General features: G+C 42.2%; 1 protein-coding gene and 1 pseudogene across 2 annotated transcripts in view; both read left to right on the forward strand.

The window, feature by feature from the left end:
• The first annotated feature begins 3,597 nt into the window (after positions 1-3,597).
• The window catches only part of LOC146548102 (NACHT, LRR and PYD domains-containing protein 12-like), a 431,005-nt gene continuing 407,759 nt past the window's right edge, over positions 3,598-26,843 (forward strand). Inside the window, exons 1-3 of the mRNA XM_085265026.1 lie at positions 3,598-3,871; positions 3,976-5,758; positions 7,928-8,101. Of these exons, the coding sequence (XP_085121152.1) occupies positions 3,598-3,871; positions 3,976-5,758; positions 7,928-8,101 (2,231 nt within the window). The remainder of the gene's footprint in view (positions 3,872-3,975; positions 5,759-7,927; positions 8,102-26,843) is intronic.
• Positions 8,546-25,656, forward strand: LOC146548103 (ribonuclease inhibitor-like; annotated as a pseudogene). Its single transcript, XR_014890624.1, has 5 exons — positions 8,546-8,652; positions 18,174-18,321; positions 20,429-20,623; positions 22,731-22,925; positions 25,593-25,656. The product of XR_014890624.1 is annotated as a ribonuclease inhibitor-like (transcript).

Consider the following 26,843-nt stretch of genomic DNA (forward strand, 5'->3'; position numbering starts at 1 on the left):
GGTTACACACACTTTCTGTAAATCCAGTAAACTTCTTTTCACTTCTCAAATATCACTGTGTGTGTCTCCTGTATGATATTTAACTGACATTTTTTATTGTAACAACCAACGATTTATACAGGAAAATAATGTCTATTAACAAGGTTGCCCAAACTTCTGCATCCCACTGTATCAGTATATTTTGTCATTAGTATAATATGAAATAAATTCTACATGTGTCAAGTTGTGTGCCAACATTTGCTGTGTAGTAGAACTGAGACATTAGTCATTATAAACATTTATTTGAAATAATATTAAAAGTCTCAAACAGAAAAACATTAAACATAAATATATAAAATATAAGAATTTACAGAGAGACAGGAATAAAAAGGACTAGCTGCTCTCCAGAGCAGGAACAAGGCTGAGGAGGAAATGCTCCATTGGAGACTGGTGTGGCCTCTTCAGGGACTCCAGGGTGGCCAGCTCCACCGCCGATGGACCGTCCTGGGACCCGTCCCTCATCTGCCTCGGAGCTGTCCTCCCCTGTGGGCCTGTAAAACAGCACAAAACACAGAAATGAGAAGGCTGCTACTAGATTTTAATTTCAACATTGAAAAAAACAAAAACAGGATATAATCAGATTGGTTGTAGATATTTAGTAAAGGTGATCACAAGGGAATCCCACCGACTAAAAAGCTATCAGTGCTTGCTGTACATACCTGTGGGTGCAGCAATATAATAATCAGAGAAAGTATATACAGTGGTCCCTCATTTATTGCAGCAGGGGTTCTCAGAATAACTAGCCCCTGGTCACGCACTTTATACACTGTTTTCCCCACACACATGAACATTGGTCACAGTTCTCACAATTGATTCTCAAAGTGCAAACCTTTGTAGATTGCAAAACGTAAAAGTATTATTATGCCGCGGTTTGTCTTCATCTGCCCGCCACTTTCGTGCGCCTTTTTCCCTCGCGGTGCAGGTGTCTATTTCCGAATGAGGCTCATAGTTATGGGTGTTTTTGTGCTGTTTTTTCTATTGGACGTGATGGTTATCAAAACCAAACATGATAAATTTGGCAAGCGCAGGAGACACGACACGGAGGAGATTTGTCAATCAGGCACACACAAAGCATAAAGGTAAAAAACAGTATATACAGTGTTATCTTCATTCTAGATGTCAAAAAGTATTTGTGGCTCCCAGTGTTTTCTTTTGCGTGGAAACTGGCTCCAAATGGCTCTTTGGGTCCTGAAGGTTGCTGACCCCTGACCTAATGGTATATTTTTTTAGCTGGATCGTTCTATAAAAACATGAATCAACTCTGAGAAAAGTTTCCACCTGACCTGTTGAATGTTATTGAAGCCAGAAGTTTGCCTTCATACTGTGTTTCTTGCATGCCTTTTGTGGTGTACTAATTGATGTGAAATGAATGCAATGTGGTTGTGTTTGCAGAGGTCAGAGGTCACAGTCTCCAGCATCCAGCTGTGTGTCTGTGAGGAGTGACTGGTCCAAAGGAATAGATCCTCCAGACTTCAGTCATGAACCTGCAGCAACAGTGAACTTCAATCATGGAGCTCAGCTGACCATGTAAGAGAGCTGCTGACTCAGAGTTCAAAGGTTGTTTCTATAAATGTTCTACCAGTGACATCATAGATGATTCCTAATGGTGGTCCGGGTACGATAATGCTAGTATCAATCGTAGTAGTAATGCAATCCAAGGTAATGATTTCTTCTCTGTTGCTGTGAACGTCTCTGCAGCCGTCTGTACTCTAATCTGAGACAACTATTACTGACAGAAACCATCACATCATCCAGTTTGTGTGTTTGCAGCTGCTTAAAAGATTTTAAACAGAGATTAATCAGTAATTCATGTGATGTGTTTGTGTTTGCAGAGGTCAGAGGTCACAGTCTCCAGTATCCAGCTGTGTGTCTGTGAGGAGTGACTGGTCCAAAGAAATAGATCCTCCAGACTTCAGTCATGAACCTGCAGCAACAATGTTCTTCAATCATGGAGCTCAGCTGACCATGTAAGAGAGCTGCTGACTCATTTACGGGTGTTTGAAATTCTGTGACCACTTTGTAATTTTAGTTTATATTTTTAAAGTGTTTTTATTTGTAGTTGCCTGTATTTTTATTACACTATGTGTAACGTGGTGGTTTGTGCTGTTTGGGATTGTTTTGGTGTATTTGTGTCAGAACATCAGATAAATGATTTCATCACATTTTAAAAGAAAGTATCAGAATAATAATCTGAACTGAGTCATCAGAAATAGAAAGATGGTCTCAACAGGCCACTGAGCTGATCTCCAAAGAAATGCAGAAGATTGAAGAGTCCGAGGCTGTTTATTTGTCACAGGCATCGTCATACACGTACAACACAGTGAAATGTGCTGAGCTGCTCCTGTGACTGGACAAAAGATTATAAACAATCATTAAATGAAATAATGAAACATTGTGCAGATGTAATGTTAAAGTGCTTTGTGCCACATTAGCACAGCATGTACTGACAGAGCAGTGCAAGCAGAACAAAGCAAATGAGCAAAGTGATGTAAACAGAGTAACTGAACAGAGTGAGCAGAGTAATATCAGCAGTAATGAAGCAGCAGGATCAGTGTAGCAGCGTGTGACGTCATAATGAATCAGGTATGATCTGAAATATGACAGTGAGACAAGAACATGATGTAAGGTCCTGTTTAAACCCTGATGGTGATGCTATGAGGGGAGCATGTTCTGATTTAGGACTTAGATGGTCTGAGGATAGAAGCTCCTCTCTGTTTGTGTCCTGATGGTGCAGAAGCTTCTGCCTGATTGTAGAAGGAGCTGAAGCCAGCATCATCCCAGAGGTGAAGCTCGTCTGTGTGCAGACCTGAGGTCAGATTCCTCCAGGCTGATGTTCAGGATCTACAGAAACGTGTGGTTGTAGTTATTGCTGCACTGTGTGCTGACAGCAGATACTCAGAACAAAGCGCTGCACACGTGTTCTTTACAAACATCTGTACATATAAAATATGGATCATGGCAGTGAATGAACACGTTTCTGTCATTTGTTTCATTGGCTTCTTTTTTCTGCCTGTGTTCATGTGATTAATGTCTAACACATAAACAGGTTTGTAATCAAACATCACATCATCAGGGAGGCATCATGAAACAAAGTTACTGCTGGAGGCTGAACTCAATTTGGTGGCAATGTTCAAAAATATCACTCAGATCATTTCAAAGCTTTTAGTTCTTCTTCTTCACTTCTGTAAAATAATAGAAAGGAAATCAGAACCCAGAAGTTCACTTCCTGATGACTGAACTCTTTCAAAATAAAGCTGAAAGCTCTGAATGTGACACCGCTGCTCCACCACAGTTTTTAGAGGAGGTCAAAGGTCAGTTCAGAGTGATGGATCCCAAACTTCCAGTACATCCAGTGAAGGACATAATCAGCTCTGTGATGAAGGCTTTTGCTGTGGAGTTTGTAGGCTGATCACTCTGTGTTTAATAAGACAGGCAGGAACAGCAAAGGAAACTTGGATTCTGAACTCAAACACAAGTTTCTCCACTTTGACTTTTCTCTGTGACCATCAGAGCTTCTGCACAGTGTCATCAAATCTGGATGTTTGTCACTGACAGTCAATGATTTTAGTGATAAAGAAATGTGTTCACAGAGGGAGGAAGAGGAAGAGGAGTGGTGTCTGTGAGGAGGAGCAGCTGTCCTGCTGTGCTTTGTGTCAGGACGTCCTGAAGGATCCAGTCTCTAACAGCTGTGGACACTGGTTCTGCAGACAGTGCATCTCCTCATACTGGGACCAGTCTGCTTCATCAGGAGACTGGTCCTGTCCCCAGTGTGGAGAAAGATCCAGAAGCAGAGCTGGACTGCAGACAGCCAGCCAGAGCAGCTGTGTACAAAGTAAGACTGAACATCTGTCTGCTGATGGACTCATTTCTGAAAACTGGACTTCTTGTTGTTGTTCAGACATTGAAGAGTTTTCTTTCTGTTTTTCTTTCTTTCAGCAGATGTTGGTCTGCAGGAGGTTTTAGATGAACATAAGATCAGTCTGAGGAGGAGATGTGAACGTGTGACTGAAGGAAGTGATGAAACAGGAAGTAGAACCCTCCTCAACAGGATCTACACTGAGCTCTACATCACAGAGGGACAGAGTGAAGAGGTTCATAGCCAACATGAGGTGAGGCAGCTGGAGACAGCTTCCAAGATGGACGCCCTCCATGACACTCCAATCAGGTGCCAGGACATCTTTAAAGCCTTACCTGACCAACAGAGACCCATCAGAGTGGTTCTGACCAACGGCGTGGCTGGTGTTGGAAAAACCTTCTCAGTGCAGAAGTTCACTCTGGACTGGGCAGAGGGCTTGGAGAACCAACATGTCAGTGTGGTGGTTCTGCTTTCATTCAGGGAGCTGAACCTGATCAGAGATGAGCAGTACAGTCTTCTGGAGCTGCTCCATGTTTTCCATCCAACACTACAGAAGGTCACAGCAGAGAAGCTGGCTGTCTCTCAGCTTTTGTTCATCTTTGACGGCCTGGATGAAAGCAGACTTTCATTGGATTTCACCAACAGGAAGCTGCTGTCTGATGTCACACAGAAGTCATCAGTCAGCCAGCTGCTGACAAACCTCATCCAGGGGAATCTGCTTCCCTCGGCTCTCGTCTGGATAACTTCCCGACCTGCAGCGGCCAATCAGATCCCTCCTACATGTGTTGACAGGCTAACAGAAGTACGAGGCTTCACTGACGCCCAGAAGGAGGAGTACTTCAGGAGGAGATTCAGTGATGAAGAGCTGTCCAGCAGAATCATCTCCCACATGAAGACATCCAGGAGCCTCCACATCATGTGTAGAATCCCAGTCTTCTGCTGGATCACTGCTACAGTTCTGGAGCACATGTTGACTACAGAGCAGAGAGGAGAGCTGCCCAAGACCCTGACTGACATGTACTCACACTTCCTGCTGGTTCAGACAAAGAGGAAGAAGAACAAGTACCACGAGGGACATGAGACGAGTCCACAGGAGCTGACGGAGGCTGACAGGGAAGTTCTTCTGAAGCTGGGGAGGCTGGCGTTTGAACATCTGGAGAAAGGAAACATCATGTTCTACCAAGAAGACCTGGAGCAGTGTGGTCTGGATGTGACAGAGGCCTCGGTGTACTCAGGAGTTTGTACAGAGATCTTCAAAAGAGAGTGTGTGATCTTCCAGAAACCAGTCTACTGCTTTGTTCATCTGAGCATCCAGGAGTTTCTGGCTGCAGTCTACATGTTCCACTGTTTCACCAACAGGAAGTCAGAGGTGCTGAAGAACTTCTTGGGAAAAAAATACGAAGAGTCATCTCTGGATGATTTCCTTAAACGAGCCATGGAGAAATCCCTCCAGAGTAAAAATGGCCACCTGGACCTGTTTGTCCGCTTCCTTCATGGCCTCTGTCTGGAGTCCAACCAGAGACTCTTAGGTCTGCTGGGTCAGACAGAGAACAGTCCAGAAACCATCCAGAGAGTCATCAAGAATCTCAAAGAAAGGAAGACAAAATCCTCTCCTGACAGAAGCATCAACATCTTCCACTGTCTGATGGAGATGAACGACCTCTCAGTACATCAGGAGATCCAAGAGTTCCTGAAGTCAGAGAACAAATCAAAGGAACTCTCTGAGATCCACTGCTCAGCTCTGGCCTTCATGCTGCAGATGTCAGAGGAGGTTCTGGATGAGTTGGACCTGAAGAAGTACAAAGCTTCAAAGGAGGGACGACTGAGACTGATTCCAGCTGTGAGGAACTGCAGAAAGGCTCGGTGAGTCCAGATGTGATCATTAATATTATCAGTTGGTGATAGTTTAGTTACTCAGTCATAAACTGCAATCATTTCTTATTTGAGGTCACACTAGGGCTGCCACAAACGATTATTTTTGTGATTATTTGACTAATCAGATCAAAAATAAAACATACAGCTTATTGCACCAGCATGCATCTGCTGTTATATAACTATCATTAGCTTACAGCTTAGAGTTTTTAAGGTATGTGCTAACTAAAAATAAAGACCAGATGATAGTTTATTAAACTTTTAATGAAATTTTGCATATTGTAGCAACAAACAGAAAGGCCCCCAAAATGTGTGCCGAGTTCTTCAGTGTGATTTCTCCACGGTGAAAGCACACTCTGCTCCACATAGTTATGAAGATCTTGATTAACCACATTAGCTTCACATTAGTAACTTTGTCCTCGACAGCTCGGCCATCTTCAGAACCTGCCCAGGAATTGAACTGCACATGTGCACTGGCTCCAGACGTGGGGTTGTCCTGCATAGTCAGTGGTGTCAGTAGATCATTAAGTAAAATAATATGTAACTAGATTCCTTTGAAAGAGCAACCATGGACGACAAAGCTGGGCGGAGTCTGCTCTAAGACACCAAATGAGCAAATGTTTGCTGACCTGTATCAGTGATCACCTTTTTGTTGGCCTGGTCCCCCAGTCCTCCCACTCCCCCCGGTCCTCGGTGGATGCTGTCACTTCCTCTGACACTGGCTCACCATTTATGTTGTGTCAAAAATCAAACGTGAAGATCTAATTTACTCTAAACTCTCTGACTGTTACTAATATAGTCATAAAATATGCAACAACCACTGGAGATGGAGATGAAGCTTCAACTTGCAGAAAATAGTTTATTAAAATCAGTTTGAATAAACCCAAGGCTCAGAGCAAAAGAGACAAAAGCGCCCCCAAGTGGTCAGACTGTAGACGAACAGAATAAACCCTATCAAAGACAAACACGCTGGAAGCATCTTTTCTAACACTCCAGTATTTATTAGCATTTAGTATAAATTTATTGTGACTTTGAAGACGTTCAGTGTTTCCTTTGGTATAACGGAGGTCTGACTACAGTCCAGTAAACACACTGATTAGGATTATAGGTTAAACTGCAGTAATACTTTCACAGTGTGCAGTGATGCACAGGTCCGAGTGGTTTTACACTGAAATTCTCAACAACAGGAAACTATAAGAATTTGTTACTCTAATAATAAACATAGAAGAAGAAAAACATTTTTCATTTAGAGTTGATGAATATAAATGAATTTGAACTTTACAAACCAATCAAAGACAAACTGATCCATGTGAGTTTATAACAATATTCAAAGGCTGCTGCTGGACACAGACAGGTAACATCATTTTGACTTGCTGTCACCTGGATCTGGAGTCATAAACACTGAAGCGCTGAACATTAATACAAGTCTGTTTCTGCCAACTAGTGATAAACCTGCAGACTAATGGCACAGAAAGCTAAAACGAGCCAATCATTTCTGTGTTTAGTTCCCCTGAAATCCTGCTGCTGTTCTGAACCATAGTTTCTGATCTGAAGGTCAAACAGAGTCATGATGGTTGTTTCTATTTGTTCCTTTTTAGTTTTGTTCCCCTGAAATCAGATGTGATATCAGCAGCTCTGAGTTCATTCATCATTATTGTCCAGTGATGAGATTTCTGCTCCGTTTGGTGACAGTCAGCAGATTTTTCCTGAGTGTGGACGTGAACAGTCGTACCTGACAGCAGCAGGTAGCAAACAGAGATCGTCTTTCCAGCTGGAACTCTTCACTGAGCTGAGCTCATTCAAAATGTTCTGGATTCAAGACAGGAAACAGTCCACATGTGTGTCTTCACTCTGACTCTGGATCAGATCTCACTGACAGACTGTGGACATTATGGAAGCCTAAATGTGACACCATCTTCCTCCTTCATCTGCAGATTAAAGCCAAACAAAGATTCTCATTAAAAGTCTGCAGGTCTGAGAGAGACTGAATCGTTGTGTCATGTCAAACACAGTAAGAAGAGCTGAAGCACAGATGTGAAGAGCAGATGTTCATCAGATTATGACCTCACTCTGTTTTGTCTTCATATACATTCAGTCTGTGTTTATAATGCAGACTTTCTGCTTTTATAATAAGATATTTTATATTTTCTGTAATCTCAGACTGACTCAGTGTCGACTCTCAGAGACTCACTGTGAAGTTGTGGCCTCGGCTCTGAAGTCCATCCCCTCCCATCTGACAGAGCTGGACATGAGTGAGAACAAGCTGCAGGATTCAGCAGTGAAGCTTCTGTGTGCTGGACTGGAGAGTCCAAACTGTCGACTGGAGACTCTGAGGTGAGTTCACTGACTGCAGCTGTTGTTGTTTTTCTATATTTCTGATCTTTGATATTTGAAACGTTCTTTAGTTCCTAAATGTTCAGGATGTGTCTGAAGACAAATGTGAAGACGTTTGAGTGCTTTCAGAAATGTTGTGTCTTTCCAAACGACTGAACAACAGTTTTTCCTCTTGGCTCCAAATAGAAGTGACAGACTTGAGCAGGGTTCATTTAAAGGCTGACAGAAGTGCAGTGGTGACGGGGAGATGTTTGTCAGGACAGCTTTTCAGCCTCCACAGGTTCATGTTGTGCTCCATCAGTCAGTGAAGATGAAGTCAGTACTGGTGAGGCTGTAGAGTGTGTGAGGGATGTGAATGAGGCTGTTGGAGATCTGATGATAGCAGATAAAAACAGGCTGCAGAGACTTTGAGCTTGTGTGGAAACAGACAGAGAAAAGAAAGACATGAATGTCAAAGCTAATAAAGGTGAAGTTAGGAGCTGTGATGATGTTCATGTATCAGAAGCTGATCTGGCTGCTACAGAGACAACCCACACAGCTGCTGTGGTGAGGTTTGTGTTAAAGCAGAGGAACACAGGCCCACACATGACAGCAAAGCAGGTTTCAGGCTCTGTGAGAGGATTTCAAACAGAAGCTGGAGAAGAGAAAGGACTACAGAAAGAAGGCAGCTGAGACCAGTCCAAGTGTTTCCATGGAGCCCAGTCTAACATTCATTTATACACTAACGTACAGAAGTGAACGGGAAAATGAATCCATAGTTTCAAATGTAGAAATAGTTCTCAGTTCATTTACAGAGTTTAATACAGTTCATGAGGAAATGTTCAAAACAGCAGCTGAGAAAAAATCTGCTTCACAAAGTTGGATCCAATTCCAATAGTTTGTGATGCACTTGAACGCAGCGTGAGCAGTTCACTGCCTAACCCCACAGAGACTGTCAGTCTGGACTTTTCTTTATTTCTATTGGCTGTCAGTGAGATTTCAGAGCAATCAGAGACTGTGGGTCTGTGTATGAAGTATAATTCATGTGCAGTTGTTGAAGTTGTAGAATGAGAAATGGCAGTTTGGGGTATTTCCTGCTTTCATTGTCCTGCTTGTGCTGATGAAAATGTTTATTGACGTGTGAATTCATTCTTCAACGCTCGATTCTGCCTGAACAACGAGAAACTTTGCTTATTTTTGTGTAACACAATTCAAAGTAGGGCTGGGTATCGTCACTGATTTCTAGAATCGATTCGATTCAATTCGATTGGAATCTGGGAAATGTTGCCTCAGACAGTCAGAAATATTATAATTCAGATCAGTATATTTACATATTTTTGTATCTATAAAAGGGAAGCTGGCACTTTCGAGACTTTATCAAAGGTATGAGCATCACAGCAGAGGCCTTTGTGTCAAAGTAGCTGAAGATAAAACACAGAAAAACATGAAGCTGATTTTCCTGGGATTTTATAAAAATATTCTGCAGTAGATCAAAAACACATAAACATTACCTGATGCTGCTGAAGTGAAGCAGAGCAAAGTTACACCGTTTTTATTACAAACACAGCGTTTTGCAGTTTTGCATAATTTTAAAAAGTTTAAATTTGTTCAGTATTGAACGGCAGAAATGAGGCTTTCTTTTCGAAAGTAAGTAAAAGGAAAAAAAACAGCGGCCGACAGCGCTGTAAACAACGGTAGACTTGTGCGTAACAAGCAAGCGAATAATGCAGAAAACAGATTTTTAGACGGGAAACTGTTCTTGAAGTACAGAGAGAGAGAGAGTTATGCATGAAGTGTGATTTTATCCTGGTGGAAACAAACAGCAAAAGTCAGAGTGAGTTCATGACGATGTTTATGTGAAGCGTAGTTTGGATCTTCTTTTGCTGCTGGTTCAGTCAATATTGTTTGGAGAGAGATAAAACTAACAGCTTTAGAATCAGTGTAAAAAGGACGTAATAGAATAGAATAGAATAGCCTTTATTGTCATTGTACAGAGTACAACGAAATTGGAGTGCCACTCCCTTGGTGCAAGATTCAATAATAAATATAAATGTAAAATATAAAAAGTACAATAAAACAATCGCAAGTATTCAAACAATAGTAAGTAAGATATATACAGGATAGCAGCATTAATATAATGACAGTATGAATAGCAGCATAATATAATGGCAGTGACGGTATGGTATAGCTAAGCAGGTTCAAACAGGTTAAACACAAAGCGCGGAGCCGCCGAAACATCAGAATCAGCGAGCTGTCGGCTTTCAACCCCGACCGTGTCCGTGTCATCGGGTGAGAAAAGCGACATCTCACTGATTCTGATTCGCGGGTCGCGCTGTGTGTTTAAGTCTTTGTGCAGAATCCGTGTTCCTGCTCTCATTTACTGTTTCAGCTGTTGTTGAAATTTTGTGAGATTTCACCAGAAATTCTGGGATTTCAAGCAAAATTAATTTATATTAAAAAATAGATTCAGGATTTTAATTAATCGATTTTACGTTATCCAAGCCAGAATCGATTTTTATCGATAAATCGATTATAAAAACCCACCCCCTAAAAGCGTCCTATTAGACCCATTAAACACTAACATAGATGAATACTCAGATTTAAACCTTTATTGTTTCACAAAGGGTTAAAAAGGGAACGTCCACAGTTTAGACTGCAGCAGATTTTATTAAAGCAGTTTGACAGGAAGTAAAGCAAAAACACAAAGAATAAGTGTTTCACATATTAATACATATAACATAATAATAAAAGAAAAGCAAAATAATGATACAAAAGAATGAAAAAGTTGTCCAGAGCAGCAGGATGTCTGAGGTCTGCAGAAACACAAAAACACAGCAGCTAAAAATAGTTGTTGAAAGAAAACGAGGTGGGAGCTGCTGATTCCTGAGCTTTGATACTGGATTAGCTTCAGTAGTTATTCCCATCACTGCTGTAGGAGCTACATTTAGTCACAGCTGATTGTCTCCTTTGACCAATCAGAAGACTACTGTTGTAAAAACAAGCACACAAAGAACCAATGAGAGTGAAGAACAGGATAAAGAGCTCGTGTGATGGAGGCAAAGCAATAATCAGCAGACTGTAGCAGTTTCTATCTGGATGAAAGTAGAAGGAGCTCAGCGGAGCTCAGTCCCATATCTTTGGTTAGAAACAACATCAGTGATTTCCTGCTGCTCGAGATGATTCCAGCAGCTCTCATTACAGCAGCTGATGAGAGAAACAGCTGATGGCTCACAGCTCGTGCACTGTTGGATCTCCAGATGTTCACGTGGCTGAAGTCTGTGAAGAAACTGTGGTCCACGTAGTTCACACGGCCTCAGATTGGACCGAGCTCCCTGGATCACTGCAGCATCCTCAGCTGGTACATGGACGTCTCTGCTCCTCAGTCTTGGAGCCCCTGCAGGTCCGTCCACACCACCAGGGTCTTCTCACTCACCTTTCCTTTGTCCTCGTCCTTCATCGGCCGTGCTGTGTCTTTGTTCCTGCGGTGTTGTTCCCACGATGCAGCGCTGATGTTCCCTCCTTGAATGCACAACAAGTACGGTGCTGGTCTTTCTCGGGTGGAGCAGAGACAGATTGAAGTCTTTCAGGCTTTAGTGCCGACTTCCCTGACAGAGGCTGGACTCCATGGTCTGCACAGGAGGCTTCTACACTGTGTGGAGGTGACTCCTGGACTCGAAGACAGGCTGCAGGTACATGTGTGATGAAGAGGAGCTACAGCAGTGTGATGGAGCTGCAGGTGTGAAGGAAGTCCTGCTGTCCTGTCCCACCCTCATCTTTGCTTCCTCTGTCTTCTCTGGACTTGTCCTCCTGTTTCAGAAACAGCACTGCTTCATGCCGAGGGTGGACGGGAGCGTTGGCTCTGATTCTTTTACCGTCCACCACAAGGAGACACTGATGCTGACCTCCTGATTCATCTGCATGTGTTCTGCTTCACACTGCTCACCTCCACCAAAGACTTCACAAACATCTTCTTTCTTTGAGTCCAGTTTGTCCCACAAACACTTCCAAATCTCCTCCTCTGAGATTCTGCAGCTTCTTGCAGTGTGACTCAGCTGACTTCTGACAGACCACAGACTGGCACAGCATCCACATGTGTCTCCTTTCAAACAGGCTCTTGATGTTTCCTCCCACATCATTCTGGCCTCTCAGTCTCCTTTGTTCTCCAGCTCTGTAGCTCCAGCTGGTGAAGCTTCAGTTTTCCATGTTGGTAACAGTAAACTACAGCCTCTGCTGTCAGCTGGGTAACTAAACAGAGCTGCAGCACGTCTCTGCGGTGGTGCTACATCCAGCCTGCAGACGGCCGTCTACATGTTGTAGTGGTTTACAGTCACCAGGGGGCGCTGTCCCAGCCATGCAGGCAGTGGGCTGCTCTGCTTGTGCTGTTGTTGGTGAAGCTGAAGTGAAAGCGAGAGTTAAAACCCTGAACAGTGTCCACTGAGCTTCTCATGCTCTTCTCATGCTCAAAGAAGTTTAACAGGAAGGACGACTCGTCCATCAGGCGTCCAGCTGTCCGTGACCGTGTCCACAGCAGAGTGTGACCGAGGCTTCATGCTAACACGCACACATGAAGCTAATACCACCACGAGCAGCTGCTCAGTGGATTTGGAGGACAAATGTCTGCAGCTTCTCACAGGCAGTATGCAGAATGTGGATCTCCACAAAGACTGTGGAGAGCTCGTCCCACACTCTAAATCCAAACTTGTCTGCACAAAACTTCTCACACGTTCCCGTCACAAGTGTCTTCTAAGTGAAGCTACCAGGTTCAGGTCCAGCTTGTTTATCTGGAGCTGCAGGAGATGATCCATCCTCACAAAGCAACACAGCAGATATGCAAACACACAACACAACCAAAGGATTCTCTATGCATGTCTGTGGCTGATGCTGCTGGAACGAAGCTGTTTGAAACCTTGTTGTTCTGCACTTTGGGACCAGAAGAGGAAACTGAAGCTCTGTGCAGAGGGTCCAATGGAAGCAGCCAAGCGCTGTAAGTGTCTGCTGTACAGGGATGCTGATTCAGCTGTGGCTCAGTTTCACAGTGTGACTCAATAAAAGCAGCAGGAAATCAAAGCTTGATGCTTTCATCAGTGTGGAAATAAGAAAGTTTCCTGTGACAGACGCTGGAGCTCTTTCACTCTCAGCTTCACAGTTTCAGCTTCAAACTTCTTCCAACATGTTTCTAACACGGCCACATTCCACCTTAATGGAGCTGATATCTTGTGCATCAGCACATTTTCTAAAGGCAGCGATCACATCTTTAGTTTTGGATGTTTAACTGCAGATTGTTTATGTGTTTATAGCACATTAATTACAGCAGCAGCGTTGACCACAGTGCTGTACAAGAATCCAAAATAACTATTAAAATAACTCCTAATATTAATATCACACATCAAATATCAAATAACTCTCATACTGTATTAAAAGCCAGTGAATACAAATGTGTTTTCAGAGCAGATTTACAGAGACTGACAGCAGGAGCTGGGGCTGTTCGATAGAACGATGTATATATGATGACCATATGAAAACGTCTATCGTTTCATATCACGCTCTTTGTTTCCTGCTTATGTGTTTGTGTTTTCCAGATAAAGCTTTCAAAATAAATCTGAAGATCCTGTTGAGAGTTTTCAAAATAAACACAATACAGTACTGCGGTCGCTCGTTTATCGAGTTACGTTCTAAAAATAAGTCTCAGAATGAAGTAGCAGCTTTATGTTTTACAAGTATTATAGAAGTTTTAAGGCAGTTAAACCCTCACTGCACACTTTCTACACTTTTCTCAGACAGGCATGAACATTTTCACACTTTTCTCTCTTGTTTAAACAAAGTTCAAACCTTCATAGAAAAATAAGTTCATTATTAGAGAGTGAAAGCAAAGTGTTTCTGAAACGTGTCAAATCAGCCTTTGCTGGCATTAAATGAGCTTCTGTGTGAGGAGCACTCGTCCATGGCCTGGGCTCCTCGCTGTCAGGTAAAGTTTCATAAAGCTTTTGAGTTTTTCTGCAGATAATGTTGGTGTCCAGCACGATGTTCTTTTTCCTGCGGTCACTGAGCCACAAAGCCAAAGCTGACTCCATCCTTACGATGTTCTTGTTGTGGACAGTTACAACCTTTTTGCCTCCTTGTTGAAACTATGATGGTCAGCATCTTCCTCTGCCTTTGGCTGCTACCACAGGTGCAAAACGTCTCGTCATCATTGTTGTTTGTTGGGACAAAACGTACAAACATACAGTGCAGCACTGCAGAGTCACACTGCTGTAAATTTGAACACATTTTGTACTGTACAGGAGACACGGCACGAGATTGGCTGACAATGGTCTTCAGCCAATCAGGACGCAGAACACAATGTGCTGTAAAAAACAAAAACATGCAAAATTGCACAAAAAAGATCAGCGAAACAGCGAGGCCGCCAAAGGTGAACTGTGTTACAGCGAGGGACCAGCGTATATGTGGTTGTTGGGACGATAAATGTCTTTGAGCTTGTGTCAGAAGACGAGCTGCAGCTTTCTGGACCAGCTGCAGTCTTGCCAGGCAGGTCCCACTAACTCCAACATATAAGGAGTTACAATAATCCAGCTGGGACGTCATGAAAACGTGGATCGCCCGTTCAAGGTTTTTAAAAGATATAAATGATCTCACCTTAGATAAAAGCCTCAGTTTGAAGAAAGACCGCTGTACAACTGAGCTCAGCTGTTTTTCAAATTGCCGTCAAATATAAGCCCCAAATGTAATAATGTGATTTAATAAAAGAGCTGAACCAGTCTAATAGAGCGCCCTTGATGCCGCCATGCTCCAATGGTGAGGTCAAGATGCTGTGGTCAAGGCAGCGGTCAGATCCAAAAGCACAGCTGAGTCTCCTGATCAGTGGCTGATAAAAGATCATTAAGAACTTTTCAAAGTGCAGTTTCAGTGCTGTGAAGAGCTTTAAAACCAGACTGAAACCTTTACAACAGATTGCAGCTGAACAAATATAATCTTTTACAAAATCTTCGACAGGAAGGGAAGCTTTGAAATAGGCCTGAAATTTGAGCGGACAGAGGATCCAGATCAGGTTTTTAGTACAGGCTGTACAACAGCATGTTTAAAACAGGCTGTACAACACCTGAACTAAGACTGCTGTTAAAAATCGCTAAGATGTCGGAACCGACAACCTTTAAAATCTTTTTAAACACGTGTTGGAACAACTTCATTTGGACAAGATGATGTCTTTATAGCATCACATCGTTCCTCCACCTGATCAAACCACACAGGCTCAAACTGATCAAAAACAGCTGAGCAGGTGAATATTTTAGCCCCGGTGCGATCTCGGGCGAGAGTATCGATGATGGCCAAAGGGCAGCGTCCAGCTCTACGGCCGCTGAAGAGCAGACTCAACAGACGCGCGTGATGTGGATCCTACTGCTCTAAAACTGGAGCTTCTTCAATCCATTAAAGAGGACATTAGTACACTGTTAAAAGAAGAAGTCAGAAATGCATTGAAAGAAGATTTTGACAATATAAGGGCTGACGTGCAAGGACTGAGAAATGAGATCGCTAACAGCATGGCGGCGACGTGCGGCGAAGTTGATGGAGTAAAGGTTACAGTGAAAGAAGCTGAGGATGGGCTGTCAATGTGGAGCGATGAGGTGACCACCCTGCAGTCTACAGTAGAGAGTATGAAGGAGGAGCTGTCTGACCTGAAGGATAAATGTGATGAAGGCAGGAAGCGGAGAGCTAACATCCACATCATAGGGATCCCAGAGGGCCTGGACTCGAGCTCCTCCACGGCCGTATCCGTGCTACTACGTGAAGTGCTGGGTATGGATAAAGACGTTATTGTCGACCGCTCACACAGGAGCCCTATCCTGAGAAAGCCAGCTGGTAACCCGCACGCCGTCATAGCCGAGCGTCACTACTACCAGGATTGTGTGGCTACGCCGTGCCAGGGCCCAAGCCCCGCTTGAGTTTAACGGACAACCTATTGCAATATTACGACTGGGCGATATGACCCAAAGTTCATATCTCGATATTCTTTAGCTGGATGGCGATATACGATATATATCTCGATATTTTTAAAGCCAGAAAGTTCGAACAAAAAGAGAGTTCTTAGTCAAAGCTGTGTCCCAAATCTCACACAGGCACATTTATTAACATACAGCGTAGATGTACATGAAACAATTACTCAGAAATAAATGATCAGCATTTATTAAATAATAATGCTCCATAAATAAAAGAAAACTGTTGTTTTTGTGCATAACAAACAGCTCACAATCGTGCAGTCAAAATGTAAACAGACGCTGAGCATAATAACAAGCAGCTGCTCTGTTCCCAGGTTCTACTGCGTGACTGACAGCCTGGAGTTTGAAACCCTCTTTGTAACCGTGTCTCTTACAGGTGCCATTTATGGTCCTTATACACACTCAATACAGTAATATTACGTTGAAGCAGAGTACGTATCACTCCGCGAGGCTCCTCGTAGCTGTAATGCTCCAACAATCCATCAAGCGGTGCGGCCTCGTAGCTGAGCAAAGTCGTACCAAAACATCTTTTGAAAGGTTTCTGAGCGCCGTGTAGCACATAAAATCGGTTCGAGGTCAGTAAGCACAACCAGAATTCATCCATAAGCCGCACTGTCGATTTATGAGAAAATTACAGGATTTTAAGTGCAGAAAATATAGTTTATGGTTTTCCTTTGATCTTAGCAAATATCTACGCCTCTAATTGGGACGATCACAGATTTTTCACTAATGTCTTTGCGCGGCTCCCCAATAAGTCATCACACAATATCATCTTTGAGGGAGACCTAAACTGCTCATTATCTGCTATGGACCACAGTTCACACAAAAGTACACTTAGTCCAAACTCAGCATGCGTCATTCAGAGCTTTCTTGATAATTATGGGCTGGCTGATGTATGGAGATTTCATAATCCTGCTTCACATCAATACTTTTTTTTTTCTAATGTCCATAAAACATATATTTGTATAGAAAAACGTCTCCCTTTAGTTACAGAATGTGATTATAAGACTCTGGTGATTTCTCCTCTTGTTTTTTCAATGTGTATTCCTGACGCCTGCTCCAACTATCAGCCATGGAGATTCAACTCAGTGTTGTTAGCAGATGAAGAGTTTGTCAGTTACAAAAGGTCTCAAAGACATTTTTTTTCTATCAATCAGACCCCAGAGATGTGATCATCAGTCATTTGGGAATCTCTAAAAGCATCTGAGAGGCCAAATAATTTCATTTTGTGCCAAACAAAGTGCAACACTGAAAGAACATCATCCATAAATATTGAGTAAGAACTGGACTCTCATACAGTGAGACTCAAATGCCTTTAAACATCAGCTTATCCTGCTGATCCAAGTCCAACACTGAGTTTGTAAAAACATGTTTGTCAATCATTTTGTTTGGTTTCTGAGGAAAATGATTCAATAACTTGCTGCTAATACACAACATTTCATCATATTTCCTCATAACCCTCTTTTGTCTGACCATTTGATCCCATTTGAATTTGCAATAAAGGATCCACAGAGTTTGGTGACAATAATGACAGTAGATGTTTGTGTGAAAGTGCTGGAAGCAAATGAGTGTGTGATGTTCTTTCAGTGTTGCACTTTGTAGACGCTCCCTGAGCACTGGTCTCACAGCCAGCTGCACATAGAGACCAGTGTTGTTAGTCCAGGTCAGAAGATGACTTGTTGGAATGAAAATGAGCTTGTAGTTTGTCTGCTTTAATAATGTGACTGGAAAAAGGTGTTGGACTTCAAATATGTCCATTTCTTTCACACTTCACCTTTAAAAGTGAAGCCATGTGGTTCCTGGAAGGAAAAACACGACTTTTTCAAGTCTTTGTCCTGTTTTTATGAGAAATGTACGACTTTAATGTGAAACATTCAGAGTTTTTTCTCTTGTTGTGTTTCTTTGAAGCTGCTTCCTGTTGGCTTCAGCTGTTTGGAGTTTCCATTTTCTAAACTTCTACATTCTGAACCTTCTTCAGCTCTGAACAGATGATGAAACACTGAATGATTTCAAGCACTTTGTCTAATAAACTTACATCTTTCATTCTTTATACAGATTGAAGAACTGTGGTTTGTCAGAGATCAGCTGTGATTATCTGGCAGCAGCACTGAAGTCCAACCCCTCCCATCTGAGAGAGCTGAACCTGAGTAATGACTCCTTGTTGTTGACCAACAACAACCTGCAGGATCCAGGAGTGAAGCATCTGTGTGGTTTCCTGGAGAGTCCAGGATGTAAACTTGAAACTCTGAGGTCAGTCAGCATGTTTTAGTTGTGCTGAGATGAATATGATGTGAAAGTTGTGCTGACACTAAACTGCAGACATCAGGCTGATATTATACTGATCCACACTGAGGATCTTCATGGTAAAGTCTGTTTTCTTCTTCTCTGGTTTAGTCCATTGACTGCAGCAGAACAATGTTCACATTTCAAACAGTGATACTCAACGTATGGCCCGCGGCCCACACGCGGCCTGCCCACCTTTCCTGATTCAGAGAGAGGGGACCCTGATTAACTGTGTAGCTTCTTCCTCACAGTTCTAAGTATCAGACACAACAATGAATAATCCACAGCTGACTGTCTTTAGCAGGTCAAAGGTCACGGCACACAGCAGACAGTCAGAAATATTCTAACTCTGATCATTTATCAGTTGTGACACTGTGAGACTTGATCAGAGGTGTGATCATCACAGCAGAGGCCTTTGTGTCAAAGTCACTGAGGATCAAACAGAAACACATGAAGCAGATTTTCCTCTTCTGGCTTTTTATAGCAGATAACCTTCAAAATATTCTGCAGTCGATCAAAAACTGAAGCAAACCATGAAGCAACATGTGAACATGAGCTGATGCTGCTGAAGTGAAGCAAAGTTACAGAGGTTTGATTACAGACACAGCTGAGAGTTTGTAATCTGTCATCATTTTAAAAAGTTTCCATGGAACAGCAGAAATGAGGCTTTACTGTCAGAGGCCGACAGCACTGAACACAACAGCAGACTGGTGGCTAATAAACAGTGAATGATGCAGAAACAGATGTTTGAAGCTGTTCTTGGAGTACACTGAGAGAGAGAGAGCTGTGCAGGCAGGAACAGCCAAAGTCAGAGAGAATTCATGAGCATATTGATCAAACGTGAAGCAGAGTTTGGATCTTCTTTTGCTGCTGCTTCACTCAGTTTTGGTTGGAGACAGATGAAACCTGCAGCTTCAGGATCTGTGAGCTGTCCACTTTCAGCCCCGACGGCGTGTCCGTGTACGTGCCGTCGAGTGAACGATCCACGCTCTGTGTTTCCATCTTTGTGTGTTTAGCTGCTCTCATTTACTGTTTTAGCTGTTTGCTGCTTGTTGAAATAGTTTGTGAGCTTTAACCTGAGATTCTGGCAAAATACATTTATATTAAACATCGATTCAGGATTGAATGAATCAACATCGTTTTATTCAAATTAAAACCATTTAAATGGGAACATGAATTTTTTACAGCCGCCTCTAATGCTGGGTAATGTCAGCTGGTCCATGTGCAGCTGGCTGTGAGGCTCAGGGAGCGTCTACAAAGTGCAACACTGAAAGAACATCATCCATAAATATTGAGTAAGAACTGGACTCTCATACAGCGAGACTCAAATGCCTTTAAACATCAGCTTATCCTGCTGATCCAAGTCCAACACTGAGTTTGTAAAAACATGTTTGTCAATCATTTTGTTTGGTTTCTGAGGAAAATGATTCAATAACTTGCTGCTAATACACAACATTTCATCATATTTCCTCATAACCCTCTTTTGTCTGACCATTTGATCCCATTTGAATTTGCAATAAAGGATCCACAGAGTTTGGTGACAATAATGACAGTAGATGTTTGTGTGAAAGTGCTGGAAGCAAATGAGTGTGTGATGTTCTTTCAGTGTTGCACTTTGTAGACGCTCCCTGAGCACTGGTCTCACAGCCAGCTGCACATAGAGACCAGTGTTGTTAGTCCAGGTCAGAAGATGACTTGTTGGAATGAAAATGAGCTTGTAGTTTGTCTGCTTTAATAATGTGACTGGAAAAAGGTGTTGGACTTCAAATATGTCCATTTCTGTCACACTTCACCTTTAAAAGTGAAGCCATGTGGTTCCTGGAAGGAAAAACACGACTTTTTCAAGTCTTTGTCCTGTTTTTATGAGAAATGTACGACTTTAATGTGAAACATTCAGAGTTTTTTCTCTTGTTGTGTTTGTTTGAAGCTGCTTCCTGTTGGCTTCAGCTGTTTGGAGTTTCCATTTTCTAAACTTCTACATTCTGAACCTTCTTCAGCTCTGAACAGATGATGAAACACTGAATGATTTCAAGCACTTTGTCTAATAAACTTACATCTTTCATTCTTTATACAGATTGAAGAACTGTGGTTTGTCAGAGATCAGCTGTGATTATCTGGCAGCAGCACTGAAGTCCAACCCCTCCCATCTGAGAGAGCTGAACCTGAGTAATGACTCCTTGTTGTTGACCAACAACAACCTGAAGGATCCAGGAGTGAAGCATCTGTGTGGTTTCCTGGAGAGTCCAGGATGTAAACTTGAAACTCTGAGGTCAGTCAGCATGTTTTAGTTGTGCTGAGATGAATATGATGTGAAAGTTGTGCTGACACTAAACTGCAGACATCAGGCTGATATTATACTGATCCACACTGAGGATCTTCATGGTAAAGTCTGTTTTCTTCTTCTCTGGTTTAGTCCATTGACTGCAGCAGAACAATGTTCACATTTCAAACAGTGATACTCAACGTATGGCCCGCGGCCCACACGCGGCCTGCCCACCTTTCCTGATTCAGAGAGAGGGGACCCTGATTAACTGTGTAGCTTCTTCCTCACAGTTCTAAGTATCAGACACAACAATGAATAATCCACAGCTGACTGTCTTTAGCAGGTCAAAGGTCACGGCACACAGCAGACAGTCAGAAATATTCTAACTCTGATCATTTATCAGTTGTGACACTGTGAGACTTGATCAGAGGTGTGATCATCACAGCAGAGGCCTTTGTGTCAAAGTCACTGAGGATCAAACAGAAACACATGAAGCAGATTTTCCTCTTCTGGCTTTTTATAGCAGATAACCTTCAAAATATTCTGCAGTCGATCAAAAACTGAAGCAAACCATGAAGCAACATGTGAACATGAGCTGATGCTGCTGAAGTGAAGCAAAGTTACAGAGGTTTGATTACAGACACAGCTGAGAGTTTGTAATCTGTCATCATTTTAAAAAGTTTCCATGGAACAGCAGAAATGAGGCTTTACTGTCAGAGGCCGACAGCACTGAACACAACAGCAGACTGGTGGCTAATAAACAGTGAATGATGCAGAAACAGATGTTTGAAGCTGTTCTTGGAGTACACTGAGAGAGAGAGAGCTGTGCAGGCAGGAACAGCCAAAGTCAGAGAGAATTCATGAGCATATTGATCAAACGTGAAGCAGAGTTTGGATCTTCTTTTGCTGCTGCTTCACTCAGTTTTGGTTGGAGACAGATGAAACCTGCAGCTTCAGGATCTGTGAGCTGTCCACTTTCAGCCCCGACGGCGTGTCCGTGTACGTGCCGTCGAGTGAACGATCCACGCTCTGTGTTTCCATCTTTGTGTGTTTAGCTGCTCTCATTTACTGTTTTAGCTGTTTGCTGCTTGTTGAAATAGTTTGTGAGCTTTAACCTGAGATTCTGGCAAAATACATTTATATGAAACATCGATTCAGGATTGAATGAATCAACATCGTTTTATTCAAATTAAAACCATTTAAATGAGAACATGAATTTTTTACAGCCGCCTCTAATGCTGGGTAATGTCAGCTGGTCCATGTGCAGCTGGCTGTGAGGCTCAGGGAGCGTCTACAAAGTGCAACACTGAAAGAACATCATCCATAAATATTGAGTAAGAACTGGACTCTCATACAGCGAGACTCAAATGCCTTTAAACATCAGCTTATCCTGCTGATCCAAGTCCAACACTGAGTTTGTAAAAACATGTTTGTCAATCATTTTGTTTGGTTTCTGAGGAAAATGATTCAATAACTTGCTGCTAATACACAACATTTCATCATATTTCCTCATAACCCTCTTTTGTCTGACCATTTGATCCCATTTGAATTTGCAATAAAGGATCCACAGAGTTTGGTGACAATAATGACAGTAGATGTTTGTGTGAAAGTGCTGGAAGCAAATGAGTGTGTGATGTTCTTTCAGTGTTGCACTTTGTAGACGCTCCCTGAGCACTGGTCTCACAGCCAGCTGCACATAGAGACCAGTGTTGTTAGTCCAGGTCAGAAGATGACTTGTTGCAATGAAAATGAGCTTGTAGTTTGTCTGCTTTAATAATGTGACTGGAAAAAGGTGTTGGACTTCAAATATGTCCATTTCTGTCACACTTCACCTTTAAAAGTGAAGCCATGTGGTTCCTGGAAGGAAAAACACGACTTTTTCAAGTCTTTGTCCTGTTTTTATGAGAAATGTACGACTTTAATGTGAAACATTCAGAGTTTTTTCTCTTGTTGTGTTTGTTTGAAGCTGCTTCCTGTTGGCTTCAGCTGTTTGGAGTTTCCATTTTCTAAACTTCTACATTCTGAACCTTCTTCAGCTCTGAACAGATGATGAAACACTGAATGATTTCAAGCACTTTGTCTAATAAACTTACATCTTTCATTCTTTATACAGATTGAGGAACTGTGGTTTGTCAGAGATCAGCTGTGATTATCTGGCAGCAGCACTGAAGTCCAACCCCTCCCATCTGAGAGAGCTGGACCTGAGTAATGACTACTTGTTGTTGACCAACAACAACCTGAAGGATCCAGGAGTGAAGCATCTGTGTGGTTTCCTGGAGAGTCCAGGATGTAAACTTGAAACTCTGAGGTCAGTCAGCATGTTTTAGTTGTGCTGAGATGAATATGATGTGAAAGTTGTGCTGACACTAAACTGCAGACATCAGGCTGATATTATACTGATCCACACTGAGGATCTTCATGGTAAAGTCTGTTTTCTTCTTCTCTGGTTTAGTCCATTGACTGCAGCAGAACAATGTTCACATTTCAAACAGTGATACTCAACGTATGGCCCGCGGCCCACACGCGGCCTGCCCACCTTTCCTGATTCAGAGAGAGGGGACCCTGATTAACTGTGTAGCTTCTTCCTCACAGTTCTAAGTATCAGACACAACAATGAATAATCCACAGCTGACTGTCTTTAGCAGGTCAAAGGTCACGGCACACAGCAGACAGTCAGAAATATTCTAACTCTGATCATTTATCAGTTGTGACACTGTGAGACTTGATCAGAGGTGTGATCATCACAGCAGAGGCCTTTGTGTCAAAGTCACTGAGGATCAAACAGAAACACATGAAGCAGATTTTCCTCTTCTGGCTTTTTATAGCAGATAACCTTCAAAATATTCTGCAGTCGATCAAAAACTGAAGCAAACCATGAAGCAACATGTGAACATGAGCTGATGCTGCTGAAGTGAAGCAAAGTTACAGAGGTTTGATTACAGACACAGCTGAGAGTTTGTAATCTGTCATCATTTTAAAAAGTTTCCATGGAACAGCAGAAATGAGGCTTTACTGTCAGAGGCCGACAGCACTGAACACAACAGCAGACTGGTGGCTAATAAACAGTGAATGATGCAGAAACAGATGTTTGAAGCTGTTCTTGGAGTACACTGAGAGAGAGAGAGCTGTGCAGGCAGGAACAGCCAAAGTCAGAGAGAATTCATGAGCATATTGATCAAACGTGAAGCAGAGTTTGGATCTTCTTTTGCTGCTGCTTCACTCAGTTTTGGTTGGAGACAGATGAAACCTGCAGCTTCAGGATCTGTGAGCTGTCCACTTTCAGCCCCGACGGCGTGTCCGTGTACGTGCCGTCGAGTGAACGATCCACGCTCTGTGTTTCCATCTTTGTGTGTTTAGCTGCTCTCATTTACTGTTTTATCTGTTTGCTGCTTGTTGAAATAGTTTGTGAGCTTTAACCTGAGATTCTGGCAAAATACATTTATATTAAACATCGATTCAGGATTGAATGAATCAACATCGTTTTATTCAAATTAAAACCATTTAAATGGGAACATGAATTTTTTACAGCCGCCTCTAATGCTGGGTAATGTCAGCTGGTCCATGTGCAGCTGGCTGTGAGGCTCAGGGAGCGTCTACAAAGTGCAACACTGAAAGAACATCATCCATAAATATTGAGTAAGAACTGGACTCTCATACAGCGAGACTCAAATGCCTTTAAACATCAGCTTATCCTGCTGATCCAAGTCCAACACTGAGTTTGTAAAAACATGTTTGTCAATCATTTTGTTTGGTTTCTGAGGAAAATGATTCAATAACTTGCTGCTAATACACAACATTTCATCATATTTCCTCATAACCCTCTTTTGTCTGACCATTTGATCCCATTTGAATTTGCAATAAAGGATCCACAGAGTTTGGTGACAATAATGACAGTAGATGTTTGTGTGAAAGTGCTGGAAGCAAATGAGTGTGTGATGTTCTTTCAGTGTTGCACTTTGTAGACGCTCCCTGAGCACTGGTCTCACAGCCAGCTGCACATAGAGACCAGTGTTGTTAGTCCAGGTCAGAAGATGACTTGTTGGAATGAAAATGAGCTTGTAGTTTGTCTGCTTTAATAATGTGACTGGAAAAAGGTGTTGGACTTCAAATATGTCCATTTCTGTCACACTTCACCTTTAAAAGTGAAGCCATGTGGTTCCTGGAAGGAAAAACACGACTTTTTCAAGTCTTTGTCCTGTTTTTATGAGAAATGTACGACTTTAATGTTCTTTTTTTTTTAACTCAATTTTTATTATAATTTACAACATTGCAACTTGTACTTGTCAATGTTCACAAGTAGGACAGTTACAGGAACTGCAATGCAGAAATGTAGATTAAAATAAGAACTGCAATTAGGAAGCACAAAACAAAACCCAAGCAAGCAAGCAAACAGACAACAACATAACAAAAAGAAAACAAAACAAAATCTTTATGTAATATTAAATAACTTGTGACAAACTTAGCCGTAAATGGACAAAACGAAACAGACCTATGCTAAATTATTGAAACAGTAAAGCATGTATGGGTCGCCAACGCTCAGTAAACAATTCTCTCTGAATCTGCAGAGCAGATGTTATTTCCTCCATCTGGTAAATTTCTCTTGCTTTATCAATCCACATATTATATGAAGGTGGGTCAAGATTCAGCCATTTAATAGTGATACACTTTAGTGCTGCTGTAAGATTCTTAAGAGATACGTTTTATTGTTTCCCGCAAAACCCTTTGGTAAGACTCCTAAAATGGCTAACTGTTGGTCTTTTGTTAATGGTTGTTGGAAAACTGTACTGAGAACTTTAAATATGTCATTCCAAAGTGAGCAGATTTTTGGGCATGACCAGAATATATGTGAGTGGGTTCCTAAAGAAGTACCACAATTTCGCCAGCAGGTGTCAGGATTTGTAGGCTTCATTTTGGCAATTATCTCTGGGGTTCTAAAATATCTCATGACCACCTTCCATTTAAATTCTCTCCACAGCCCAGAATTAGTCACCAGATGGGCTTCACCGAACACCTCTTCCCAGGTGTCCTCTGAGATTTGAGTGCCAGTCTCAGCTTCCCACCTTGCCTTAATATCCAAAGTTGCATTTGTATTGAAACTCATAAATGGGTTATAAAAATGAGTGATTAATTTTGGGGAGGAATGACTTTGAAATGTTTTTAGAAATATTTCCTCAATGGGTGAGGGCTCCAAAACTTGCCTCCATTCTTTATGTTGTGTCAAAAAGCTTCTTAGCTGCAGAAATCTAAAAAAGTCAGAAGAAGGAAGCCGAAACTGACCTCAACTGTTCAAATGAGCTCAGGTGCCCATTCCTCACAACATGACAAAGTTTATGAAGCCCGCTATGTGACCATGCTCTGAAGCCAGAGTCTTCCACAATAGGAGAAAAACCCTGCAGGGAGGAGAGCCTTGATAACATTGAAATTTCTTTTGGAAGACCAAATGATTGTTTGATTCTACGCCAAATCTTTAGTGTGACCCTCGTCCGTTCCCCCATATGCACATTTTTAATTGAAATGTTAGAACAAAGCAGGGATTCCAATGATCTTTCGCACATTGTCTTCTCAATGTTTAGCCACTGAGTTTCAGACAAATCCCGCACCCATACAGTCAGGGGTCTCATCTGAGCTGCCCAGAAATAATATTTCAGGTTTGGAACAACCAATCCCCCCTGCAGGTTTGACAGTTTTAATGTTTGGAACTTGATCATCCCTCATGTGTATTTAGTCTCTGTGTTTCATGTCTCTGTGTCGCATCGTCTGTGTTCCCACCCTCCATATTTTCATGCCCAGTCTTTTGTATTCTTAGCCATAGCTTTCTGTGTCTTCATGATTTATTATAGTATTAGTTCCCCAGTTTAGTTCTCTTCACTGTGATTCTGCCTTGTTTGATGTCTTCAGCCGAAATAAAGGCTCGCTTTTCGTTCAAAACTCAGTTTCATGTCTGCGCCAGTGTCTGCGCCTGAGTCCTCCACACACTCTCCATACGATCAGCTACTGCGACCGTGACACTAAACTACATGCTGTGTGCAGCCACTCTCCTGAGCCTGTATTATATACACAGCGGTTACAATGACAAACTGAATACAATCTCATATCTACAAAACAGGCTGAGTCAAAGTTGCAGCTACGCTTATGAACATGGAGAAAAAACAGGCGAGTTATCAGCTCACCAGCTACGACTAAGAACAGCTAACCAACTATCCTTGAGATCTACAATGACCAGGGA

This window comes from Mchenga conophoros, linkage group LG23 (assembly GCF_057382185.1).
Source record: "Mchenga conophoros isolate Kocher_MC1m ecotype Shallow Benthic linkage group LG23, M_conophoros_male_GT1.1, whole genome shotgun sequence".
Taxonomy (NCBI): Eukaryota; Metazoa; Chordata; class Actinopteri; order Cichliformes; family Cichlidae; genus Mchenga; species Mchenga conophoros.